Below are 27,588 nucleotides of genomic sequence, written 5' to 3' on the forward strand. Positions count from 1 at the left end.
TTTCATCTGCTTCAGCTGAAGTGTTTCAGTAGAACGCCCAAGAAATGAACTTCACATTGAATCTGTGCAGTTGCTCGCAGACAAGAAATCAGCATCTTCTGACCTTTAGATTTGAAGGTCACCTCAGCACTGGCTGGACATAATTTACATCAAATCTGAAGGCTTGAGCAAAAAGTGACAGATAAAATACTCCCTGCATAGGAGAGGGTGTTGCCTGGGGGGAGGGGGGCTAATTAGCATGTCATTGAATCCCAGGTCAGAAATGACATGTCTGTCAGAAATGGTGTTTTCAGGGAATTCTGGGATTGAATTTCTCTCCATTTCTCCTCCCTCTCACTGGACGTGCTCACTCCAGCTGCCTGGCTTTGGGTACATTTCATGGAGAAAACTCTAGACCCTGCAGACTTCTGACGTCAAATGCAGGGCTGAGGCCTCTTGCCCTTCGTTGGCTGAGACCCAGTGAGGCCGGCGTGGGATGATGGGATTGATGTCTGCGGCTGGCGGGCCGGTGGATGCCGACTGGTATGCGGTGATGTATTTAATGGGCAGAGCGGCTGGACTGTGTCACGTTTGCCCACGCAGGTTGTCTGGGCAAGATGCGCTCATGTGCGGATCCTTTCTTATGGGAGAGGTCTAACTCAGTGCCCACAGAGTCCCCTCCCACACTGGCTTCCCACATCTCTGTCTTCGCTGGCTTCAGGCTCCACCACCTGAGTCAACACTCTAAACCGGAACGTTCTATGCTGTGTGCATGTTTGCGTGTTCATGTGCCTGCAGCTACGTGCATGACTATTTTCATGTCTGTGTGCATGTTGTGCGTATGCATCCATGTTTATGCATCTGTGTAAGTGCGTATATCTGTGTGTGTGCTAGTGCGTGGGCGGAAATTGATGGACATTGAAGGTTCTCCAGCTGCACCCCCCTCCACTGCCTGTACCCACATCTTTCTGAATGGCAATAAGCTGGAGACAGACACACCTACTGTGGAGGCACAGCAATCCTGCTGTGGCAAAGTTCTTTGATGAGATGTTTGTGCAAAAGCCCACCCCACAATGCCTTCCAGGATCCAGTCAAGGAGCACGAGCGCCTCCTCCACACAGCCTTTGTGATTGAAATGCGTTGCGTCTGCGTGCTGCTCATAAGAAATTCAAACTACCTTGGCATTCTGTGGGTCCTTCACAAACAATCTGTCAGTGCTCAGGGGAGGAATGTTTATCATTCCCATGCAGGCAGTGTAGACTATGTATCGCTTGCTTAAGCCATACGGGATAATGGAGGTCACAACTTTTTTCCTCGCTTCTGAAAGACAAATAAGGATTTCAGAATAGCAAGGCTGAGTGATTGCTCTTGAATTCCAACAGCGTAAATAAGAGAAGAAACACCCCCACCCCCTTTCAAGTTTGCCAGAAATGGAAACTTTGGGTACCCAATGAATAAAGCTTGAGTGTTCGTAGTACTTCAGAGCCCTTCACATCATTATCTTTATTATCTTTGTGTTAGTGTCTTTGTAAGTCTGGGCCACTTTGGATGAAGAGCAGGCCATCGGCCTGGTGTAGCTGCAACAGCCTGACTCATAGTCAAGTGCCTCTGAAAACATTTAACATCTTTAAGCATCATTATCATAAGGCTGTTTATTAGCTAGCTGCTGTTTGTTGAATGCTGCTGGTTATGGTCCAGCCTGACCCGATGACATTGGGGGGGGGACCCTCCTGCATCTCCTCTCCTGTCTGCTTTGGACACAAGGCCACAGATGGAGGAACAGCCATGCTGACAGGCGTGCTCGTGGATTATTGATGCCCTCTCGCTAATTTTAGCGCCCTCCATCTGCTGCTGCTCAACTCCCGCTCCAAATAGAAATGGGTGGCGCCAAAAACGAGGCAAGACCCCCCCCCCCCCCACCTCCACAGCCAGTCATGCTCCCCTCGTTGTATGATCTTCGGTGCCTCTCCTTCACCAGCTCTCCCGCGAGAAGAGAGGCGCGGTAATTAAGTCCGTGTCCTGGGGAGAGGACCTGGGTGAAGATCAAACGCAGCTGCACGGAGGTGCCATCTTTCCCGCTGCGTCCAGTGGCGCAGTGCCGCGTGCCCACGCCGAAAGGGCGGTCGACTTTCCCTGGCGCCGCGGCCCGCTCCTCATCGACGCCAGGTCGCCTCTTTCCAGAGCTGGACGCGCTGCTGGCGTGTGATAGAAATGCCTTGCGGAGGTCTTTTATTCTGCGGGGCAGATAGAATATGTCTCTGCCATCCCTCCGTTGGCATCTCAGCCTCCCGTGAAATTCCGTGCCATCTGCTATTATTTGTGAGCACTGGTCCAATTAACTCTTGGGGCCTGCCCCCCTGTTCACTCACACGCTATCTCTGACTCCAGTGGCATCCTGTGGCATCCAGACCACTGAAACGTGAGGCTCGAGATCTCCAACAACATCAGTTATAGTAGTACTCTTCCCACGCATGGAAGCACAAAATGGAGTTGGTGAGAGTGATCCTGGTTGGCAGCTGCTAGGTCTGTAATCTCTGTTCATAAGAACTTTCCTGGATGGCCGCATAGTTCTAACAGTGTCTCTCACTGCCTGTGTTTGTACTTGTAACTGTGCATCAGAAACATGCAGCACATCCTTGCCTTGTGCATCCCAGTGCAGTTTAATCTCCTCCTGTTTACAAAAGCTTCAGCTCGACTTCTGCTGAGCTTCTGTGGTGCTGTTGTGATGCTGGTATAGTACAGCGACATACTGAAGTCAGGCAGTCTACCTTGAAGCTGCGGTTAAGGCCTACACGGCATCATTTTTAAGGCTGCGATTCATTACCATTCTCTGGGACAAAAACAACATAGTAAGGCCATGTAGTCCTCGACTAACAGTGTACAAAATGAAAAGGCAGAAGCGAAATATCTTCAGCCTTTCATGTCTATACTTTCAGCCTAGACATTATTACAGCTGAGCTGCCCTTCCATACGTCACTGCCTCACCTGCAGCTGAACTCCATCTCCCAACGCAGCTTACCAGTACAATCCTACGCATGAACCAAGCCTAGACACTCAGGAGTAAACCATAACCCCTGCTGAGAATAACAGTTGTGAATACAGCACTTAACAGTATAAATTATGTTTTGTGAAAATACTGGTGCACACTAGACAGCAAGACCTTTGATCCAAAATTCTATATTCAATATCTTTGGATCAACAGTGCAGTAAAAGCCTGCGGTATCCTTTTCAAGCTTTTCTCTCGCGTTCTGAAGGGGGAGATCAAAAGGACAGGTTGTCAGAAAGGATCTTTCTGGATGTACCCAGGGCACTGGGACAATCGCAAACACTAAAGGCCAGACTAGAGTAAGAAAAACAAAACCCTGGGAGCTCACTGTGGCACTTGTGATGAATGGATTGAACAAAGCATTTCTCTGTGGCCCACCAAAATGAATACGGCCATGTTCAGAGGCGCACGGTTCGGAACGACAACATCACCTGGGATACTGAGGTAGTCAGTCTGAGGATTAGTACTGCAATCTGTGCTGGATTTCTATAAAAAAGGAGCTACTTACACAACCAGACACAAATGGCTGCTAAAGACTTAATGGAAGCCCACTGCTAATGTTGATTTCCCAAAGGTCTAACAAAGAGGACATTAAAATGTCCACAGCTTAACTCTCTGGACACATAGGGTGTTTCAAATGTAGGGTATGAGTATTCTTAAGAAAACGTTTTATAGTTGAGGGGCAATGCATTTTAACAGTTTTTTTGTGCAAATCTCCTGGAACCAATATATGAACGTAATAAAACTGATAACTGGTAATTTCAGCAATTTGGCTTGCGTAAAAAAGCATCGCGCGGTGAAAGAAATAACCGCGGAAATTTCATTCAGCGCTCATTCAGTGCGTGACAGAATACCATTGCATTCCATTGTCACTTTCGGCTACATGAGACATCCAGCAGGTAGATCCCTGTGGCATTTGATTTCTTTTATAACAAATTTTCTAAGATAAGCCGATAAAAGTACCACCACCTGCTGTCCTTGATGTTTGCATGTCATATTATACAAACGAAGGACTCTCAAAAATAAAACAAATACATTGTGTGTGTGTGTGTGCGTACTTATGTGTTTGTTCGTCAGTGTGCCTGCGTGGATGCGCATGTGGGTAGGGGCAGTGGGGCGGAGTGAATAAAATATCGCCCTTGAGACCGCGTTGGAAAACGCAGATGCTAGATGCAGTGAGCCAATACTACCGTCTCAACCCACCCCTTATTAAACTGTAATAAGAACGTAGATAGACCCCGGAGTGACTAAGAGAGAAATAAAGAGTGACCATCAGCCGTGTGGGTCGAACAGTTGAGCGGTATTTTACTCATAAAACACTGACACATCTACTCTTTTGGGGCGCATGTAAGTGCCGAAATCGAGTTTGAGAGTCAGAGAGAACGTCTGCCCCTTGTCTAGTTCATATTACCTGCTTACCCCGAGGCTGACATGGTTGTCCAGCACTGGGACCTGAATTTCAGCACCTGTGACAGCTCCGTCCTAAATCTCAGTGCGAATGTCAGCTCGCGGGACCTCCTGGTGCCCCAGGACACGTCCAGTCTGAGCAGGACTGGTCACACAGTGGTGGCAGTATTCCTCGGATTTATCCTGGTTTTTGGATTCTTAAGCAATTTCCTTGTTCTTCTAGTTTTTGCACGGTTTCAGGCACTCAGGACTCCCATAAATCTCATCCTGGTGAACATCTGTGTGAGCGACATGCTTGTGTGCATCTTTGGAACTCCCTTCAGCTTCGCCGCGAGCCTCTACGGGAGATGGCTTTTAGGACACCACGGCTGTAAGTGGTATGGCTTCGCCAATGCACTTTTCGGTGAGATTATTTGATTTAACTTGTTCGTAATTTTGTAAATGCTGTTATTACGAGTCATACAAGGCTACTGTTAACGCTGCAGACTTTTCGCCTGGTTCAGATATCAGCCAGATATCGTTCGGCATTTAAGTTGTAGTCTATTCATTTTAAAAGTATTATTTTTTACTACTTCGAAAGAAGGGTATTGTCATAAACGAATAACTTAGGTAATTATCTAGGCTTTATTTAACACTTTCTCATCAGTTCAGTTCAATCTAATCGACGCACTGTAGATGCACTACAGATCAACAGGTAGTGCACTCACATGGGCTAAGGATTATTTAAGCAAGTTCAGGGTCCTTTCAAGGAACTCGATGGAATTTGGAGCTGATCTTCTCTGTGCATGTGAAGCGGACCTCTTAACAAATTCACTGTGCCTATTTTATACATGTTTGGTATTTATATTGTATGCTTTGTCACCCGGAAATAAAGAGGGCTGCAACAACTTTTTGTGCACTGCTGCTACACTGCAGTCATTTCATGTTTGTACACGCGCAATTAAGTCCTCTACCTCGTGCCGTAGCAATTCAACAACCTTCTTGGGAAATATTTCTAAAAAATAGTTTTTGAGCAGGCGTTTTGAGCAGGTCTTCTGTCTTTGAATAGTTACAACGATTTTCTCAGTCAATTTTAGCGGGAATTAATTGTTAGGTGACCAAAAAAAACCCCATTATGTTCCCGTCTGTATAAATGTAACAGCTGTTACAATTGTGCCGCCTCTGAGTTGCTGTAAGAAACAACGCGCTTTTTGCTCTTACGTCTTAACAGACTCACATCTAAAGAGAAAACGAGAGGGTTGGTACCCAAGTCATGGAGAGGGCTTCAGATTTGGAGATTAGGGACACTAGTTGGTGTTGAAATCCATCTACATGTAGTGTCCTTTTGGGGAAAACATTAGACATCGTAAAAGGTGTTTAATATTTGTTATTGTTCATATTTGTACTCACCAACTTGAGTTATCCTATTGAGAGCTTGAACTGCCTAGTGCCTGTGTTGTGGGTAGTTCATTTGGTAGCCAGAAGTTGGACCAGTAGCAAGCTTACTTTTGAAAAATGTCTTATAAACAAAAGTTATAGACACTTTAATTGTGCTCAGTTTTGCAGGTTTCGTCATTTGCTGCCTGCGTGCGTGGTGAGATTTCCGTATATCGCTCTCTCTATTACATTCGATACGATAGGGTTTCATGCAGCTGAAAGGTTAGTTTATTGCAGTGTTTGGTGTGCAATGAAGACTGGTAGTGAGGTTCTGTGGCCAAACTCCATAATAAGGGAATAAATAAACATACAACAATTTCATGTATTATACACTTTGCTGTGAGTTTTGATGTTTCTTATATTTATCTCAGTCCCAGCTGACATTCTGGCTTGCTACTCTGAATAAACCACACATTGCTGTAGCAATATTATTTCTCCAAAGCACAGGGGAATTTATTGCAGGCATATAGGAGTTTATTATTGAAATTTCAGAAATTCAGTGAATTAATTGGGAAATACTTTCATTTGCTCCTACGGGAACACATTTTTTCTTGCATTGTGGGCTCACTCTCCTCTCTCTCACACACAAACACAGACAAACAGACAGAAACACACACCAGAACCACACACACACACACACACAAACAGTGTGTAAGTTGATATGTATGCAAAATAGAATATAATGAATTCTGTCAATAATGCTGTCATATGTATGCCTTCCATACAAAAATATAATTATTTTAAACACTTTTATGCACCTCATTTTTTACGTTTTCTTCATTATGGAATATTTGTAGATCCATCGTATTGCTGTAATATCCTCCAACAATTAGGGTGTGCAGGCTAACTGGATTGTCTTACAGAGTGCAGACTAATTCAGCTATCCTACAGAGTGTAGACTAATCAGGCTCTCCTACAGATGAGTGTAAACTAATCGAGCTGCCCTACAGAGTGTAGAATAATCAGGCTGCCTTACGGAGTGCAGACTAATCAGGCTTCCCAACAGAGTGCAGCCTAATAGGGCTGTACTACAACTGATTGTAAACTAATCAAGCTTCCCTACAGAGTGTAAACTAATCAGGCTGCCCAGCAGAGTGTAAACTAATTGAGCTTCCCTACAGAGTGTACTCTAATCAGGCTGCACAACAGAGTGTAAACTAATCGAGCTTCCCTACAGAGTGTACTCTGAGTGAGCAAAATCTGGAATCGAGATGTCTGGAGGGGTGGAAATCTAGAGATTTTTGACATAAACAGACTAGGTTATCTACAATAAAGCTCAGGTTTATAACCTGGGTACGCCCTAGTCGGCTATAAAACTTTCACTTTTCAGGTTTTGGCCTGAAATCCTAGTCGATGTTTCATCAACTTTTCACCACAGAAATGTTCTTAATGGGTTGCTTAATAATTTTTTTTTGAAGAAGAAGAATGGGAATTGATTGCAGGTCTTGCAGAAAACTCTGCAGCTTTTGGCTTTGGCCAGGACAGGCATATTAAAAGTGCTGACATGTTTCTCCTGAAGTGAGCACAGTATATAATTTATGATTCAGGAGGAAGTGCACAGCTTTCAGTTTTTTGTTGGAGTACCACTTTATTGGTTTGTGTTTCCTTTCCCTGAAGTATTCTTTATAGAATCTATGCATCCACCCTACACAAAGCATTTGGCCAGACAAAGACTCTGCACTTTATAAACTGCAGATTACAAAGACAGAGACAATTTTGGCTGAGCTTGCTTAGATCACTCTTTGGAGGGGCCGTGCACAGGGGTGTACCTGTACCTAGTTAGGCTAATACGATCACGTTAGTTTTTATTTGGCAGGATTGTTTTTGTCTGATTCTGATTAGGTAAATGTGATTTCAGTGCTAGTTTGTACTTGGCAGGATTGTTTGTTTGTGAACAGGTTACTCTACAGGGTTGGAGTCCTGATCTATGTGGTCACTTCTGGCACTACGATCTTTACTTCACTCTAGTATGTTTCTTTTGCACCTCTGCACCTTGAACTAATGCACTTGTTGTACGTCGCTCTGCATAAGAGCGTCTGCTAAATGCCTGTAATGTAGTGTAATGTAATGGGTGGGGGATTGGGGTGTAATGGTAACTGCCGTCCATCCAGCATTGTCACAGACCCACAAAACTCTCTGAAAGGGACCGAAGAGGACAGGGGTGCCAGGGTGGGTTGGAAGAAGAGATTCTTTCTTCTTCCATGAAATACACTGGATGTGCACAGTCATAAATACATACATTTTTAATTTCTGCATAGACTCCTACACTTCATTGTTTTTCGGAAATAAGTAAATCAGACATTTTAGATGAATAATTTTTTGCCTTGCTAGTTCTCAGAAAAATAGTTGCATTTCTTTTTAATCATGCCAGGAAAGAACTGTGAGAAATAATCTCCCACAAGAAAGATACAGCAAACATCAATAGTTCATTTTCTTTTGAGAAAATAAAAACATGATAAAGTACAATAGGGAGGCAATATTAATATTTTAATCAAGGTTCCTAACTCTAACTATGTTTAGGCATGGGGACTTGAAAACAACTGAAAAGCTGGGATTTAATGGATCTTTTGTGCTGCTTTGGGGCTTTGTAGCAACTTATGATGTAAAACCCACAGGACAATATAATGCTTATCACAACATAATAACTTTTCAGCAGTTATGTAATAAACCTGAAATTAAAAAAACCTGAATAAAACTTTAAAACTCCATTTAATTAATGAATATTATTCTTTTCTGAGGAAAATTGCTTTTGCGCTCTGGTTGTACTGCATGGTTTATGTCATTCATAAATAGATGGCATGAGATAATATCAGACACTGTGGGGAGGCGTAAATGGAAAGCAATTTTTAATATTGTGTAGGAGTGAAAGGCTTTTTAGCGACTCACATTTTCCATTCTAAGTTGTTATTCTTGTTTGCTCGTCATGACAATTTGTTTTTCTTTTGCATTTATTTAAACACTTGAGGTGCACACAAGGATTGTTTTTTTCCACCATGAGGGTGATTTTACAAAGAGCTGCGAAACACGAATGCATATGGTATGAGGATAGCAGCTTAATTATTTTCAAATATGGCTATTTAAAAGCATCAAATACAAGATGTGTTATACAATGAGTTGAACTGGAAAGGCTAATGAAGTCCACCTGAGGAAGTCATCTGAGGCTTTTGTGCTTCAGATCAGAGGAAGCTGCCTGAGAAGTGAGATCTAGGTTAATGGGATAATGTGAACCACACTGAAAAGGCTAGTTTGAACAAAATATCAGGGAGTGTAATTAACAGATGCATATAGAAAGTCGCCTCCAGTTTGAAAGTATGTACATTTAATTTTTTATCCTCTCTGAGTGTTTCGTAACTTAAGCTTAAAAACTACTACCTAAAGGGGATTTTGTGAGAAACACGTCTCTATGATGCCTTCTCGGTGATATCAGCTTTCGAATAAAAGATTTGAAATCTTGTGCCACTTCCTGTTCTTGCGTGCCGTGTCTTCCCCAGGCATCGTGTCCCTGGTCTCCCTGGCCACCCTGTCGTACGAGCGCTACACCGCGGTGCTCTGCCCCACCAAGGCGGACGCGTCCGACTTCAGGAAGGCCCGGCTGTCCGTAGGGGGCTCCTGGCTGTACTCCCTGGTGTGGACCGTGCCGCCCCTCCTGGGCTGGAGCAGCTACGGGCCCGAGGGCCCGGGCACCACCTGCTCGGTGCAGTGGCACCACCCATCGGCCAGCAGCACCTCCTACGTGGTCAGCCTGTTTGTCTTCTGCCTGTTCCTCCCCCTGCTGCTCATGGTCGTCTGCTACAGCAGGATCCTGCTGGTAATCCGAGGGGTGAGTGATTACCCAGGGGGCAGTCAGGAGCGCACACCGATGTCACTGGACCAACAAAGCGCCGTGCTATGTGATATTGGCGCTTCTGTGTTGTGACCCAGTTGAGCAGCTCTTCATAAGAACACTACACCAAAACCCCTGTTTCTGTAAGCCTGTCGAAAGAGTTCTGCAGTAAAACTACTGTTGATGTAGGTCTGTAAAAAGAAAGCTATAGTAAAACTCCACTGCTGAGCTGTGAAGGATTTTCCCATCCCCCCCTGTGGAGGCCTTCGACCCAGCAGAGAGTGGTCTCTTATGCAACCATGTCACAAGCAGCCCAGACAGCAGTAATCACTCGGACAGAGGCCGTGTGCGCATCTTCACACATGAATTCCGTTTCCAAAGTCCTATCTAATGGCAGTGATTAGAAACTTCTCACACAAGGATTCATGTATATAACATGATGCCCTGTCTGCAAATAATACACACCTATGCGCACGCATGCATGCATTGGAAGCATACACAACGTATGTATTATGTACAAGCACGAAGAGGAAAATAAAAATTTAGGCATGCACGCACAAACACAAACCCTCATATACACACATGGACACACCCGATTATATGCACACATATACAGATAAATGTATGTATAGTACACAGGCAGACAAACAAACAAATGCGCATGCACACATGCAAGGCTATCCTCCATCATTACCTTTTCTACATGCATAAGGAAAAGGAGCATGAATGACAGCTCTTGTGTGCCTCACACTGACTGGGTTCAGGCAATAAATCATGTTCAAACGGCTCAGAAACCACTGCCGGCGAGCTGCCATCGTCAAACAGGTGGGATCCCGCTTACTTGCATTATCTATGCAGGTGGAGGGGGAGGCTAGCCGGGACATAGCACTGCTCCAAATGCAGGGAGATCTCATTTCAAGCATGCAGACAAGCATTTGTGCCTTCATCACGCAGTGGGCGTAAAGCATTTCAACTGTAATTTGGCACACCTTATTCTGCTAATTAGCAGCTCAACGAGATCTCTAGCTGTTGAATGAGGCGTGCTTTGTTAGGGCTGGAGAGAACACATACTGGACGGTAGATCTGAAGGAACGGGGCTGGGAACCACTGTTGTAAGTGCTGTCTACCGCTGTCCATCAAGCCTTCACATCAGTTATGGTGCATGAAATGGAAATGGTGGTCAGTGTAAACAAGCAAAAAAAAAAAAAACTGTTCAACATTCGATTAAATTTTTTCTTTGATTAAATATCGTCTGATACAATTCTGCACAATAAGGATACTGGAACTGTTTGCTCATTCATATTAATCTCTTCAGTGCCCCCTCCCTCTCTCCATTTCAGAAATGTCAGTTAACAGATCAAGCAGAGTTACCCTGTGGTCAGGGGAGAACTGCCACAATATGAAGCCAATTAAGTTTGTGTCCCTGGTTTTCATTTTATATTTAAAGATGAAAAACTGAGTATTTTTAAACTATGCCAACGAACATAAAAGAGGGAAAAGGCATGATGTGTGTCTCTCTGGGCCTTTTATTGATCTGCCTCCAGAACAAAAACAGGAAGCAATGCAGGCGCGTCTGCCAGTGTAATGTTCAGGGGGTCAGTAACCCTCTCACCGTCGTGAGTCATACCCTCTGCCTATAGGTTTCATAAGCTGCATGCCAAGTGAAGGAATATGTTACTCGGTTATTTTTAGAATCTATGCCTTGTTTGTTACTATTGGTGACAGCCCATTGCGTAACCCTGTGTATTTCGTGGGGGTTATTGGTCCACATGAGAGACTGTCGGATGTATTTTATGTGAGAAGCTTTGTAGATTTACCTGTGGTGCTTGCCTGAATGAGTTTTTTAAAAATTTAAGCCAAAACCTTCAGTTTGAATATAAGTGTAAACAACGAAGCACGTAATTATGATACCCATAAGTGGTATTCCTGCACATTATGAGGAAAGCCCTTGAGAAAGTAAACAGAGCACTTTATGGAATGAACACAATCCCTGATGGAGTTTGAGAACTGCCTATCTCCTGATAGCCTACAGCATTGTACACAATGTACATTCGACACACTTTTTGCACAGCATTTAAAGACTGTACTCATTCACATGACAGAGTTTCAAGTTTGTATTACACTAACTGCTGCTTTGCTGGCAACACTGCGTGTCTATGGTAAAGCAAAAATATCCATCCACATTTGCTGTCTTCCAGTCTATGACTTTAACACAAGTAAAGTATTATTCATGAGAAATAAAAGTCGGGTAGAGGAACATGCTGTGGACAGAACGGTGGACACATTTGTGATTGGACTCTGCCAAGCGCTCAGGGATACGGAACAGAGACAGCCGACAGACGAGTGACCAGAGAGTGTGAAATAAGCAGCGCAGAGCTGCGCAGTGACAGTACAGTGTTCGGCTACAGTAACAGTACAGTGTTCAGCTACAGTGACAGTACAGTGTTCAGCTACAGTGACAGTACAGTGTTCGGCTACAGTAACAGTACAGTGTTCGGCTACTGCAGTGGTGTCAAACTCGTGCCATGGAGGGCCGTGTGTATGCAGGTTTTCATTCCAACCAATTAATGCTGCCTTAATTGAGTCCAATTACTCATTCAGCCATATGCGTTTAACTGCATTGAAGCACAGAATATAAGAAAATTTTTATTTAGACAATGCGGGTCACCATAGACTTCGGGTCACCATTGTGCATCCCTAATTCAGCAAATAATTTAACTAATTATATAATCAAGATCTGAGGCTGGAATGAAAACCTGCATACACACGGCCCTCCATGGCACGAGTTTGACACCACTGGGCTACTGTGACAATACAGTGTTCAGCTACAATAACAATACAGTGTTCAGCTACTGTGACAATACAGTGTTCAGCTACAATAACAATACAGTGTTCAGCTATAGTGACAATACAGTGTTCAGCTACAATAATAATACAGTGTTCAACTACAGTAACACTACAGTGTTCAGCTACAGTGACAATACAGTGTTCAGCTACAATAACAATATAGTGTTCAGCTACAGTGACAATACAGTGTTCAGCTACAATAACAATACAGTGTTCAGCTACAGTGACAATACAGTGTTCAGCTACTGTGACAATACAGTGTTCAGCTACAATAACAATACAGTGTTCAGCTATAGTGACAATACAGTGTTCAGCTACAATAATAATACAGTGTTCAACTACAGTAACAGTACAGTGTTCAGCTACAGTGACAATACAGTGTTCAGCTACAATAACAATATAGTGTTCAGCTACAGTGACAATACAGTGTTCAGCTACAATAACAATACAGTGTTCAGCTACAGTGACAATACAGTGTTCAGCTACTGTGACAATACAGTGTTCAGCTACTTTAGCTGAAGTGTGTGTATTCTGATGCAATTGCCCCTGAGTGTATACTTTCAACATAACAGGCCAAATAGCACAGGTAGCACAAATGGGCAATCTTTACTACAGCAATAAGACATACATTTAGGCCTCAGTTCTGGTCCTGGGGAGCCACAGAGTGCCTTAGTTTTGTTGTTACTCAGCAATTAATTGATTAATTAAAAGAGTTTGTTATTGCCTCATCTAGCTTGTGTCTGTACTGAATTTAATGTGATGTCAGAACCCCGTGTCTCTCCAGGGCTGGGTTTGAAAATCACTGCTTTCTGCCATTCTGTGGCAGCTTTGTTTTACAGCATCTGGCCTAAAGGGTTTTGTAAAGCCTATGGGATGTCTACTTAGAATGGTCATGTGTGCCATTAAGATGTGCTGTCGGGGAAAAACTGCAGCCGCGTCTGGGAAAGTGCTGGCTGACAAAGCGTGTACAAAGAGTGTACATTGTTTGGTTCCAGACGGGACAGCGTTTTCTTAAATATAACTGCCTGTTGCTGTTGCTCTGAGGTGTGACATAACATACGCGCTGTCCCACAGTCATTCATCAATTTCTGTGGTTTCAAAAGCGCCGTTTCTCTTCCAAAGCATTGCTGCCTGTGAGTGATCTTGTGCTTGTTTCAGTCGATTAATTGCTGCTTCAATTGCTGTGATATTGAGCCCCTTTCTCACACTCCGGATAATGGTGTGAATATTGATGAAGTGCAGGTTTTTCTCCCCAGCATTTACGTAGTTAAGTAGTCACAGCAAGCACTGACTCGCAATAAATCTGAAACTGCTCTAATACGCTCAAAATGCTGCCACATCTTCTGCTGCCCATAATAATAATTTAGTGTTTCAGTAAAGCATCAATGGTTCTTTAATGAGACATGACTGTATAGACTTACTAAAACCATTTAAACCAGTTCTGAGTACGACGTTGTGGTGTGGGGATGGCTGGTTTAAGCAGCCACACCTGCCCTGGGTCAAGCTAATTAGACCTGGCCAGTTGGATAATTGGTTAAGAATTAGATAATTGGCCAGGCTAATTGGACCCGGGAGCAGGAGTGGCTGCACCTGTGCGTAGTGAGGTAATCAGTGTGCACAGGTTAAATTTGCCATCCCCACTCACACGAGAAAGCCTCTCTGTCATGACAGTGTTTTACATCTGCTCCTTGGTGGTAACATCTTGCCAAACCCTTGTAAATAAATCTGGCCTGTTGGAACATCATCTCCCTGTGTCTCTGTGCTGGAGGGCCCCTAGGAAAGCCACTTCGGTGGCCTGTGGCAGGCTTGTTTGCCACAGACGTCCTCTTCCCTCACTCCTCCCTCCCTCCTCGCAGGTGGCGAAGATCAACCAGACATCCGCGCAGAGGCGAGAGAACCACATCCTGTTGATGGTGGTGTTCATGGTGTCCTGCTACCTGCTGTGCTGGATGCCGTATGGGGTTGTGTCAATGATGGCCAGCTTTGGCAGGAAGGGCCTGATCTCCCCCATCGCCAGCATCGTGCCCTCTGTCCTGGCCAAGAGCAGCACTGTCATCAACCCCATCATCTACATGCTATTCAATAACCAGGTGAGCAGGTTTACGAACCACTGTGACTAGCGCTGTACTAGAACCCTTTTTACAGCCAGGTGGGCCAGCCAGAGGTATTTACTCAGCCATATTTACACAGAAATCAATTTTCACAAGTGATTTGGCAAACAGTGGCATGACTTATTTTGAGCTTTCAGAGCACTGTAAGAAGTGAATGGGATTAATCCTGTGACTGCAAAAAATAAAAATAAAAAAGTTGTAGTTTTTTAAATCCATACCATGAAGTTTTATTTCAAGATGGGGTGTTTCAAGTAAGAATAGTAAACAAGGAAGCATTTTTATTTGAGTTCTTCCATAAATAAAATGCAAATAAATGGTCTAGTTTTCACGCAAGTTTCTCTTTATTCACAAGACTGAGCCTTCATAGACCTCTTAGATAGAGAGCCAGACCTAAATTGCCTATTTATGAGGCACGTTCAGAGTGCAGCTGAGCTGATTTACTGGAGTGAGAAACATGAAATATTGAAATAACATGAGTGGTTAGCTTTATAGATTTAACTGTGTGCAACATGTATACATGGTCAAAATTAATGCTAATAACAATAGCTCTTCTGCTCTAGCTGTGGTAGTAGCTCTACACAGTGTCAATGACTGCATTTTTTTCCTTGTGTTGATGCAGATGTCCACATTTCATTTTGAAGGTTTTACATTGTTATGGTCATCGCCCTTTCTGTTGAGTCCTCATACCTATTCAAATATAGCGTTAATGTGGCTGTTTCCTTTCTGTTCCATGTTCCTATCATCTGGAACAAGACAATAGAACATATGAATGTGTTGTCAGATAGGGGCCAGACTGTCTGTGCTTGTTTTGGTTGATAAGGCTTTTGGATTAGACATGCAAAGTGGCATGCTCCCAGTGACTTGCTCCTTTGTGACTTCATCAGTTCTACAGGTGCTTCATGGCCTTCATCAAATGTGGGGCGGAGCCTGACCCCAGCCATATCCTCAACACCCAGCCCAGCAGCCGGATGGAGGAGCACCTGGCCAACAGGGTCCCTCTCTCCCTGCTGCGGTCCGACACGCCCCCCAACAACCTCGGGACGCCCTACGGCACCCAGATTGGCGCCATGCACCGGGAGAATTGTGCCCTGGTCCTGGTGGCACACTACACCCCTGAGGGGTGGGGCAATTTGGTCCCGTGACAGAGGGCACCGGCTTGTGCCAGTACCATCCACTGCGGATTGAGAAATCCATAGCATGTCAAACTCAGAATGTCAGACTACATTGACTCAGATACAATGACCCAACGGCCGTCTGGGGATCAAGGGTCACCCACTGGCTCTTTGACCATCACCATCTTTCTGCTTTCTCGCTGTCTGTGGTTTTCCTACGCTTGATTGTTTGTAGAGGGGCGGAGGTTCTTGCCGTCATATGCCAGTGACAAGTGCTGGAGGACAAGCAGGCAAATGCAAACAGTCGTAAAGTCTAATTAATGACTATTTCCACTCCTCAAGGGGAGCATGTCTTTGAGAGGAGGCTAATTGGTTTGGTGGCCTGGTTATCCTTACATAATGGTGACAACAATTACGTTTCCTTGGGACCCCTCCTGAAGCCCCAGCGAGGGGCAGCAGAACAATAGCATCCGGGAGGCTCTGCATGATGTAAATATTCTTCTCTAATTGAAGGGTAAATGAGTTTTTTTCATTATTTATTTTATTAGACAATCTTTAATTATCCATTCGATGCAACTGCTTTTCTTATTACCTTAATCTTGCGCTTATACACAGCTGTGCGCCATTAGGACTGCCATGCATGAAGGAGACTGACAGGACGATCAACAGGGGTGCCTCTGTTACAGTTCTGATTGTGGCCAACAGGCGGAGCCTCTGGTCCTATCATGTGCAGGAAACAGAGCCAGTGGTTGCTATCATTTATACATTTCTTTCTTATACATTTCTACATTTTGTGAAGCTGTGAAACGCAGCTTACAGCTAAAACCGTACCGCCTGCGGCTTTGCAGAATGTCAGTATTTTACTGTGCATGGTGACCACATCGATTGTAATTTGAATGTGTGTAATGTTTACATTGGTGGCCATTTGCTGAACACTCATGCTATGGCTTTTGGCCAGCAATCATTAATGACTCAGTGTCATATATGTCAAGCTTGAGGCATAGACTATAAATATAAATAAATGTGACTTATTGTGCCATTCCCTTTTTTACTGGCTCTGATTACATACCACATGGAGATGACATAATTCTAGCTGCTTTGTTTTTTCTCTGAATTTATTGTAGAGACAACCAATTACAGCAACTGGAAATGTATATTTATATGGACTCATGTGAGACTTACATTAGAATGAAGTACTATGTTCAGAATTAATAGATTATGGAGATATAATTGATATATTTTCACAGTACAGTCCCTGTATTATACAATCGCCATTATATTATGACAGTATCTACACAGACACAGATCCGACAGGTACATTTTAACTTTAAATACTTTGTGTATTGAAAACATTGACCTAAATTGTTATTTTGTAAAATTATTATTATTCTAGAAGAATGTATACATCATTCATTTAAATCATCTTAAGGTAGTCGCAGATTGCCAGTAAGGGATATACATGGGGATGTCCAACAGTTTAGAAGAAGGAATAAAGAAATGGGTATTGCTCAGAGATTGCAGTGTTACCAAATCTTTCCTTTTGTCTCTGCGCTCACGGGGCTGTCTCCCCCAGCATAGTGCTCCACAAATTCTGAATACATGGTGATGCATGTTTCACACCCTCACCCACTCACTCACAGAAAGAGAGATGGCAGAGGGAAAGGAGAACTTAGATTATTAAAGAATTCCTTTCTCACTTTTGAGCAAATATATATTTTTTTAAAACCCAAAGAAAAGCAAAATAATGGCAAAACAAAAACAAGGACGTAGGGCATGTTTTCAAAGCGCAGCCTTCCATAACCGCAGTTACGCCAACACATTAACTTCTTACCATTCGCATAACAAGCAATGACTTTTATTGCTCATTCTTAAAAGCACTTCACAGTTAGCTGTTCTGCAAGTATCATGGTCACAACCCTCCTTTTAATATGCACGGCGACAGCATGGTGATCCCCAGGTTCTCCTGTTCTCCTTGTGCAGTTCAGGGGGGCAACTTACTTGCACGAAGATGAAAAAAATATCAGTAAGGCTAAATAAATCAGTCGTATGACTGTCCCTCATTGTCAAATTCACTAAACCTCTCCATTTGAAAATATGTCTTACTTTGCTACTCTCTTCGGTCTGATATTCCCCCTGAAGTTGGGAAGGGGATTCCCCTCCAGTACTGACCTTTTCTCCACTGTGCTTAAGCTGTGCTTTCCGTGGGGAACACATTTTAATGCTTTTTTGCACTAACTGAAACTGCACCTGTCTGACAGTGTCCTCGCAGACCTCTGCTCAAACCTTTTAAGTGTGTCAGGTCTTAAGAGTTTAGCACACATCAAGGGGCACACTGATTAGTAAAAGGACTTTTAGGAAAAGAGGTAAGTAATATGGGTTTCCAACTCATAGCAGCAAGGACACAAACACCCTACAGCGCCTCTCTTTTTTTTCACTCTTGCTTTCAGCCCTGCACATTGTGAACCTGAGAGAGAGAGAGAGAGAGAGCAAGAGTGAGTGAGACTGAGTGAGTGTGTGTGTGTGTGTGTGTGTGAGAGAGAGAGAGAGAGAGAGAGATCATTTCCAGTGAATCACAGTCTCCATAAAGGCGGAGTAATGATAGAGAGTAGGGGAGGTAACTCAGGAAAGCCCAGAATGTGAGGAAACCGTGTCTTGAGATGCTTCATAATTTCCGATGCTTAGTTGGAGAGACAACATGGCAGGCTGCCCAGAATGGGGACTCAGTGAACATTATTCTACTGCCGGCTGAATAACAACAGCACCTGCACAGAATCCCATGGCCTCACAGAACAAAAACGGATCACACACGCATACAATGAAATTCAAAGGGGAAAGTTTAAAAAGCATTTCTTCTGCTATCCTTTGGAAATGTTTCATTACTAGGCCATTTTATCCATGATAAACCGTGACATCCACGTGCCATTTTCCAGTTCACTCTGAGTTACCTTTCTTACGGAAGTTCCATGTAATTGCAGAGATGCATATTTCAATCGCGTGGTGGTGTCTGAGGCGTGAATCATTTGGCTTGGAAAAGCTGTGAACACACAGTTGCACACTTGGTCAGAAGAGCAAACTTTCTGTGCTGTGAATCTGCTGAGTCTGGAACGCAAACCAGGAGAACTGAACGGGTGGATTCCTTGCTCTGGCTACTTCCACCAGCCTTTTCTGCTAAACAAACAGAATCACACAGGAGATCCAGAACACAACAGGAAGTGACTAATTGTTCACATATTCACTGAGCGTATTACTGGGACCGGCCTGTCTTCCTTACAACATCCTCCTTGTGGTACGCACTGCTAACAGTTTTTTCTCTGAATGGGAAAATTAAACGCTCAAGTAACAACGAAAACTCTTTTTTTTCATGATTCAGCCATTTTCCCTGGCTATGTTTTCACACTCTGCAAACATGCTAAAGTCCCCACGAGGTCAGATTTTCTAGAATGTACTGTGCATCATTTGAACTTGACCCTCGCTTTATGTTGAGAAATTGATAGATCCATTATGTAACAGGTCAATTTGACCAGCACCATGTAAATCTTTTTGCCATGGTCAAATAATCCTAAAACAGTGAAAATATTTCATTTATCTTATCTGGATATTCACAAAGAACAAATTGAATTCATTTGAAAATCCCCAACACTGTATTTAATAACAGATTATTGAATATATTCCCTTTCCAAGAATTTGATAACTGATAAACTTATAAATTCACCCAGGTCCGTCGGGCACAGACAGAACTCTACACTGAAAGTCCATCCAGAGCAACTGCTTATAGAACGATTGCTGCCCATGCAGAAGTCCTCCAAAATAATCCTTCTAATGTATCTGCTCAGCTGCACATTCAAACAATCTCAATAGGAAAGAGATGATCTTGGGGAAGTGAATTTTGTGACTAGAGGGTTGCTGGTTCAATTCCCATTTTGCACAGTACCATTGCACCCTCCAAAAAATTAACACAACGTGAAATGTGTTAAATGAATGAGTGGTTTGTGAAATTTGATCTATCTGAATCCTCCTGAACAACAAGGTCTGTACAGCATGGATGTGATCGTCATCTGTGGGACGTGGTGAGTCGACTGACAAGACCCACGGTGTGGGTACGGTACAGTGTGAGAAAGCATAATGCCAGATTTGCCACAGAGCTCATGCAGCTGCTTTGAGTAGTTACTGTGAGTAGGAGCATTGTGCTCTCAAACTAAAGGTCATGTTAAAACCAAAAAAACGGGCAGCCTGCCCTTCCTTTCAAAGGATAAATATAGCAAGGAAAAACAAACGTTTATTTGTGCATTACCTGTATTACTACTGTTTGGAAATGTTTAAATAAACTTATGTCTGTGTCACTGTGCTAAATTTTTATTGGCACACAAAACAATTTCCATGGCTTTCTATGAACTTCCTGGCAGTGACTCATAAGCAGATAATGCAGTACTCTGCAAAGAGTGCACTTGTAATTTTCTATTGTAAGATTTGAATATGTAATAAAGCAAAAATAATACATTTCTACATTATTATACAATAAACGAAGCTTTCTGGTCACATTTATTCACCTTTCTCAGGACCACAGGTTCTGATTACTATTAAGATCCCCACAGATCTCTGTGGGCTCTGAAGGTTGGAGATCAATGAACTGTTGTACATAATGAGGATTTGTGAAGTGTACATCGTTGGACTGTGGTACCACTTGATTATCACATAGCTTAGCTCCTTAGCCTTCAACATGCATCAGCACATTCTGCAAAGCTCATTGTGTTTGAGGGTGTCCCTGGGTTGCTTGGAAAGATTTCTGCCTTTGATCATGAGAAGTGGAAAAGCAGAAGGGAAAAACGTGTGCATAGCGAGGAACCCCAAGTGATGTCACGCAGTAGGGCACACCCCCTGTGCCCCAGGAAGTGAATACCTTCTAAGTCTCTTGGTTAGGAAAGAGGCTTCTCAGAACTGCATGTGGTGCTCTTGCAGCCACTTCTCTCTCTCTCTCTATCTCTCTGTCTCTGTCCCTCTCCCATCATCTGTCAGCCATCATGATTAACACCTACAGCTCTAACCTTCCTCCGCCGCCGGTGCCTCCACGGCCTGGAACCCAAAGCTCAATGCGGAACTGGACCCGGTCCCGGTCGCACGTCAGGTTCCTCTGTGCAGCCTTTGTGGTCCAGACAGTGGTCACTATTGCGCTGTTCCTCTATCTGTTCCAGAGGATTGACGCAGCAAGTGTAAGTAAACGCATCAACGTCACTTCACTCGCTGTCTGGAGAGCTCATCATCTTCCTTGCCACGCAGTAGAGCAGCACTGTGTGCCTGGCACCATAAGACATAAGACATAAGACTTTTATTTGCCATTTGCTCAGGTACAGATGTACAAGGGCATTGGAATTCTTGTGCGGGTCTCTCAGTCAAGTAAAACTAGTCAAGTCTCTCAGTCAAGTAAAACACTGCTGGTTTCACCACAGTGAAACTAGCAGACTGGGTAGAGGTAGAATGCCCAGATGATTGTCTGTTACTGAGGTCAGACATTGTGTGCCTGCTTGACCTAACATGAGCAATTAGAAACTATTCTTTGTCAAGATTTAGATGAAAAAGTAACCTTTGAATAATTCATGCAAAATGTTTTGTTGTTATGGATTTATACTCATGGAACAGAAATAGATGAACCTATAGTTCCAGGAGTGAGGGTTTGCTGTTATTATAGACCTAAGAATGTTGGTACCATTAATCTGAACTTAAAAATTGTGGTAGATAAACTATCCTTTTGATGGAAAGGTTTGCACTTATCTGGTGTTTGTGAGGCTCTTAATGAGGACCATTGTAAACTATTGAAAGCCTCTGAAAAAACCACATCAGCTTTGGCACTTTTAATGTTGTGTCAGTTACAAAACAGCAAGAGAAACAAAAAGGTCTGAGGTATTTACAGCCAAAGCAGAATTTGACAAAAGCTGAACAATACTTAAAAAATTTGGATGCGATGGAACCAGCTATGTGTGTGCATATGTTTTTAGTTAATAAACCAAAAAGAAAATTTGGTGAGTGAAGAACATTTTCTGGATTATATCAGAGCATTGTTGACATTTCTAAAAATGATTTATAATTTAGTTATGCTCTTTATACTTTACAGGGCACAATATTACATTGAATTTCTCACTTCTTATCTCCTGATAATAATATCCTAACACCGACTCAGTTTACCGCTTCATTTTCATGTTGAAAATGAAGTAGCTTTGTAGAATTACAGATTTTAAAAAATGATTTCTACAGTGTGTGGCAAATGCAGAAAATATGCATATGAAGGCATTGTAAACCTCAAACAACGCTGGAGAGCTGCCAGGAAAAAAACAAGCCTTCAGTAAATTGTGTGACATGAAACCCACAATAATCTGATCGAGTTGTGTAGCATTCTGAGAAAACCTTTCTCTTGCCTCAGGGAAAAATGTCACTCATACCTTAAGCAGAGAGTATTGAGAGTATTTTTCTGTGTGGGAAGTTAGGGTAGAAAGAAGAATTTGGATTTGGCAGAGGTAAAATGCATGTCTTTCATGAAAAAAGATATAAAGCAGTGCAATATGCAATTGTTTCCAAAAACTGTATTTATTTTATTTTAGAAAGTAATTGTGTAGTTATATATTACTTCTGTGCATCCACAGAATGAAAACAACAGCACATTCAATAATGACCTCATAGTGCTGAAAAGGCTGGAGGAGTGTGAGAGCAATAGTCTGGACAGTGGCTCCCTGTTGGACTGCAGCAAGGTTCTACAGAAATTCCAGGGGATTATATCAAAGGTGAGATCTTAAGTGTTTTTTTTAACATAATTTTTGTTTCCACTTTAATATTTGTCATTTGAAACATCCCCAGTAGTGACTACGGCACTTACATCCTACTTTTATTTAAATAGTTTTGTTTTTAGTTATTTAGTTTTTGTGTTTGCAAATGCAACAAAATGTGACTGGAAACTGTGTTTTTTAAATGTTAATATGTCATGTCTTAAAAAGTCAGAGAATGGAAATTAATTCATAGTATATTTTTTAATGTCTTTCCAGCTATCACAAATTGAAGGAAAGGGTAAGTTTTCAATGGTCTTCTTACGCATATAAAATAAAATAAAATAAAATAAAATAAAATATCCACACTGTGGCCCATTAGATATACAGTATAATGTCATGGTTTCAACCTGGTGCCAATTGTTTGTCTTAACTGTTTTCAGCCTGGGGTCTCTCAGCACCTGGCACCCCTAGTGGCACAGAAGCCCGGGCACAGATGACAATCATGGCGTCTTCAGGTGAGCAGCCTCTCAGCCATGATTCTGACCAAAATCTACCCACGAGAGAAAAGGGCTTCGAGTGCCAGTTCATTCTAAGTACTACAACTGACTAAGTACTGAGACTAACATCATGGAAGTTGCTAAAATACAGACTGTGATAGAAATATGTGATATAATAAATGTGTGATAGTTGCTAGAAATAGTCCACTCAAAGTGTATTGTGGTTGGATGGATTATATCAGTTGTAAATGCCTTCAGTGTCAGTAGTGACACACCACCACAAGGAAATAACTAGGAGTTCAACCAGAGGCCATAATACTGAAGATGTTCACGTGAAAATGAGATCTTGGATACAGTTCGTTCAATGAGACCGCCCTCTGAGGGTCTGTGGCTAGTAACTGCCACCATGCATGCACAGATTGTTCATCAGTCTAAAATGACCGCAACGTTTTTTTGTCTCCTGGCCAGGCTATTATTTTAAATGAGAATGTGCTCTCGTACTTGCCGGATTAAATGATGGTTAAATGAATAAATAAATAAATAAATAAATAAATAAATAAATAAATAAATAAATAAATAAATAGTGCTCTTCCCTTACAGGTCAAACCCTGAAATGGAACCCGGATTACTCCATGCTGAAGAACGTGGAATACTACACCAGGAGCAGATCGCTGCAGATACGCGTCCCTGGATATTACTTTGTCTACTCCCAGGTCACCTTCTCCAAAGCGCATCCCAAAACCCCCCTGGCCCAGTTCGTCATGCGCCGGAGGAGCTCAGCAGAGAGGGCAGGGGAGGACCTCCTGCTGAAAGCGTTCTGCAGCCCGGGGAGCAATGACCTCTGCACCTCCTACCAAGCAGGGATGTTCAGACTGGAGGAAGGGCAGCAGCTCTATGTCAATGTGACAGACTCCAGCCTGGTCAACTTCGAAGTGACCACGACCACGTTCGGATTATTCCTGATGCAGCGCGTCCCTTAAAATGACCGTGCCGTTTCTCACGCGAGGTCAATACGGCGTGGGAAGACAAGAAGGAATATTATTATGAGTGATGAGTGATGATGCTTTTGACCAATAAATGGGTCTCTGGGACAACAGGGTCTCTTTGAACATACTCAGAAGTTCTCCGGAACCAGAGATTGACCGTTACATTTTTTGAAAGCTCAGAATAAGTGAACCAGAGCAGTGGAGCGTGAGCGTGAAGTTGAACTCTACAGGAAGTGGGATAATGGACCCCCCCCCCCCTTCCATGGAGAACACATTAACAATGGAATGTTATCACCTCTTCGTTTTCATGTGTTTTCCATATTTGAAATGGCACTACAATCCAATATTATGCTGCACTGTCCAAATTGAGAAAGCTTAAGGGCACAAGTGAAGGGCATTTATATGTATTTCATGTCTTTTGCGTGTATTCTGGCAGTGGTTGCACTGATGTCCCCACCCTCTCAATGTAGATTGAAGCAGATATTTTTCTGGGTATGCTGATTTTGGTGTGGAAAATATTCACTGTCCTGTGTGTTGGTGTCTCAGAGGAACATAGGGGAGAAAGATAAATTTCTCCAGCTTCTGACTTAGGATCGCAAAACCGGGGACAAAAAATACCCGTCATCCGTGCCCATCGATCCATGCATCTGTTTACTGTACACTAGCAGGTCTCTGCAAGCAGCAGACTAACAGTAGGCCGTTTGTAAAGATGTTATCACTGATAAGTCGTGGATAAGGGAACATTCACACTTTATTTTCCAGTTAGATCTACCAACACATTTCCATTCAGGAGGCGGTTATTTTCCAGTATAATCGATTTTGGGCTTTTTAAAAAATAATTTATGGTCCTGTTTTTCTCTGTGTATATATATCGCTTTAATTTATTATAAACATTTTTCCTTGCCATAAAAATGCTTGTATTTAACTGACTAGCTGTTAAATGAAGTATCTTGTATAGAATTGTATTTGTTTTAAATAAATTTACATAAGCTTTATTTATAAACACTTCATTCAATGTAATTTTGTCGTAGAAAAAATAATACCATTCATTTGCATAGAACCAATTTACATATACATATGTATACATGTATATATACAGTTTAACCCACAGTATTTATGTGTAAACCAAAGCAAGCAACTTTTTTTGGTCCCAATTATTTTTTATAAATCAAGTGTAAAAACAACTTGGAAATGACCTTAATAATAAATTTAAGTTCAAATTCAAGAACATTTTAAAAACCAACAAAAGAGATGTATCCTCTTTTAGAACAGAGTGCTTTCCTATCTAGTACTCTCAACTAACTGTGTCTCCTCTGTGACTGCCTTTCATTATATGATATCATAGATGTTTTTAAATCTTGGCAAAATCCCAAGACTCAATCCCAAGCGTCCTGGGGCCTCATTTATAAAAATGTTTTTAGATTTATACTTGAACTTAGTCTTAAGGTCATTTCCGACGGTGTGCTTACGTTGGATTCATAAAAGATACTGAGCATTAAAAACCTTGCTTATGCAGGTTCTACGAAGCCCATTTGTAACTTACGTACCTGTGATCTATAAATCTCAAATTAACTTAAAATTGACGGCACCTGAACGTGCCTTACAATCAGCGATTTCCCCTTATTTAATGCTAGCACAATTGGGGGTTTAGTCAGGAATAACCATGAACCGAAAGAGAAAAGCAAACTTTTTGGAAGAAGAGATCACGGCGATGGTAGAGCAGATTGAAGACAGGCAACATGTATTATTTGGTGGACTAAATAGTGGGTTGACAAACAATTAATTCCTCACACCTTTAATTGATAATTCCTATCAAATTGTTCATAAAGCTAATGCAAAGTTAGCATTAGCTAACCCCTAGCATGAGGCCCCTGTACACTATTCCTTCCTTTTCCATTAACCTGATTCACACCCTTCTTTTTCATAGAGGGGAAACATGGTTATTTACAGTTGCATTTCATTGCAGCAGAATTAAGTCATGAATTGTTTACAGGTGAGTCATTATTGCTTGTGCGAAGCAAAGTGAAAAAAAAGCCAGTTTTCTGGCATTCCTTAAACAGGAAAGAAAGCAAATCAAAACAGAATTTCTGGTTCTGGTTCAGGTATAAATTCATCACTGGCACCCACATAAGCCCAAAGGAAGTGGATGGCTGCCCTTTCCATCACTAATGGGGAATATTCTGAAACCGACACAAATATGTTTTTGTGTGATCTAATCACTGTAACATTCAACTCTTTGTTTATTTGTCAGGACGGTCTGTTTTCACTATGCATGAGGTTGTCATTTTCGTCAGAGTTCAGATGGCTGTCTTGATAAGCAATAGCTTTGTGGTTGTTGGTCATTATCAGTGCTAAATCTACAGTAGTGGGGCAAAAATATATAAACCACATTAAAGACAGCATGTTATGATGGCAAAACAAAGAACAACAAAAGGTGAATTATAAAATCTGGCTGGTACCAGTTTTTTTCATCACACTGGTTTTTAAAAAAATGTTTACATACAATATACACATTGAAACAAATTCTGAAGGGACAGGGTTCAGCTCTATATAACCATTTGATGCACTGAGATGCAAGTCAAAAGAAATGGCATACCTTGAAAACATGCCAATAATATTTTATTTAGCATTTTTTTTAGACATACAGAGTGTCCAGGAATGGCCAGACCACAGGCAATCTGATGGACAGCCCAGCAAACTCACCCAGTCTGACATGCCATTTGGTCATGAATAGATCTAGTTCAGATCAGTTTCCCTCAGTTCTACACACTGAATAACCATTGGCAAACAGCTTTAACTTTTGTCGTATTCTCTTCACCCAGAATAATTTCATTTAGGACAGGATATCTTGTACTATATATACTTATTCTGAAATTCACAAATGGGTCTTCCAAACTGTACCTGTCAGAAACAAGTCAGATGGTATTCTACGATTGTGCTCTACTGAGAAAACCTGCATTTGCACAAGGAAATTTACAACATGAAGGACAGCAGAAGTGCACATGATCGGTCGCTCCTTCCAAGTCGCCTGGGCCAGTGCAGTATCAGTACCTCGCCCCCTTGCCACAGGAGTTCCTCAGGGCTTGGTCCCCTCTGTTCTCCCTGTACACCCAATCTCTTGGTCCTGTAATCTCTGCCCATGGTTTGTCTTATCACTGTTATGCCGATGACACCCAACTCTTTCTCTCCTTCCCCCCCTCTGACACACAGGTCTCCGCTCGCATCTCTGCTTGCCTGAGGGACATCCAGAGCTGGATGGATAACCACCATCTTAAGCTGAACCCAGGTAAGACAGAGATGATCTTCATGCCTGCTCCATCCTCTAACCTCCTTGACTTTTCTATTTCCCTAGGAGACACCGTGGTGTCATCATCACCCACTGTCAAAAACCTTGGAGTGGTGATGGACAACAGACTGTCCCTCTCCCAGAACATTGCGGCGGTGAGTTGAACGTGCAGGTTCTTCCTGTACAACATCTGGAGAATCCGTCCCTTCCTCACCTCCTACGCAACCCCGCTCCTGGTTCAAGCGATGTTCCTGTCCCGCCTAGACTACTGCAACTCGCTGCTGGCTGGTCTGCCAGCATCCGCCATCAGACCCCTGCAGCTCATC

General features: G+C 42.6%; 2 protein-coding genes across 2 annotated transcripts; both read left to right on the forward strand.

Moving 5' to 3' along the window:
* The first annotated feature begins 4,456 nt into the window (after positions 1-4,456).
* LOC135263059 (pinopsin-like) lies at positions 4,457-16,782 on the forward strand. Its single transcript, XM_064350638.1, has 4 exons — positions 4,457-4,835; positions 9,340-9,668; positions 14,375-14,608; positions 15,514-16,782. Exons 1-4 carry the CDS (start codon positions 4,457-4,459, stop codon positions 15,769-15,771), a joined length of 1,200 nt encoding a protein of 399 aa, XP_064206708.1. The 3' UTR covers positions 15,772-16,782.
* Positions 16,783-20,229: 3,447 nt separating this feature from the next.
* LOC135263060 (CD40 ligand-like) lies at positions 20,230-24,979 on the forward strand. The gene is made up of 5 exons (XM_064350639.1): positions 20,230-20,948; positions 22,374-22,511; positions 22,770-22,791; positions 22,934-23,008; positions 23,591-24,979. The coding sequence occupies exons 1-5, from the start codon at positions 20,760-20,762 to the stop codon at positions 23,968-23,970; spliced, it is 804 nt and encodes a 267-aa protein (XP_064206709.1). The 5' UTR covers positions 20,230-20,759; the 3' UTR covers positions 23,971-24,979.
* The last annotated feature ends 2,609 nt before the right edge of the window (positions 24,980-27,588 follow it).

This window comes from Anguilla rostrata, chromosome 9 (genome assembly GCF_018555375.3).
Source record: "Anguilla rostrata isolate EN2019 chromosome 9, ASM1855537v3, whole genome shotgun sequence".
In the NCBI taxonomy this organism is placed as follows: domain Eukaryota; kingdom Metazoa; phylum Chordata; class Actinopteri; order Anguilliformes; family Anguillidae; genus Anguilla; species Anguilla rostrata.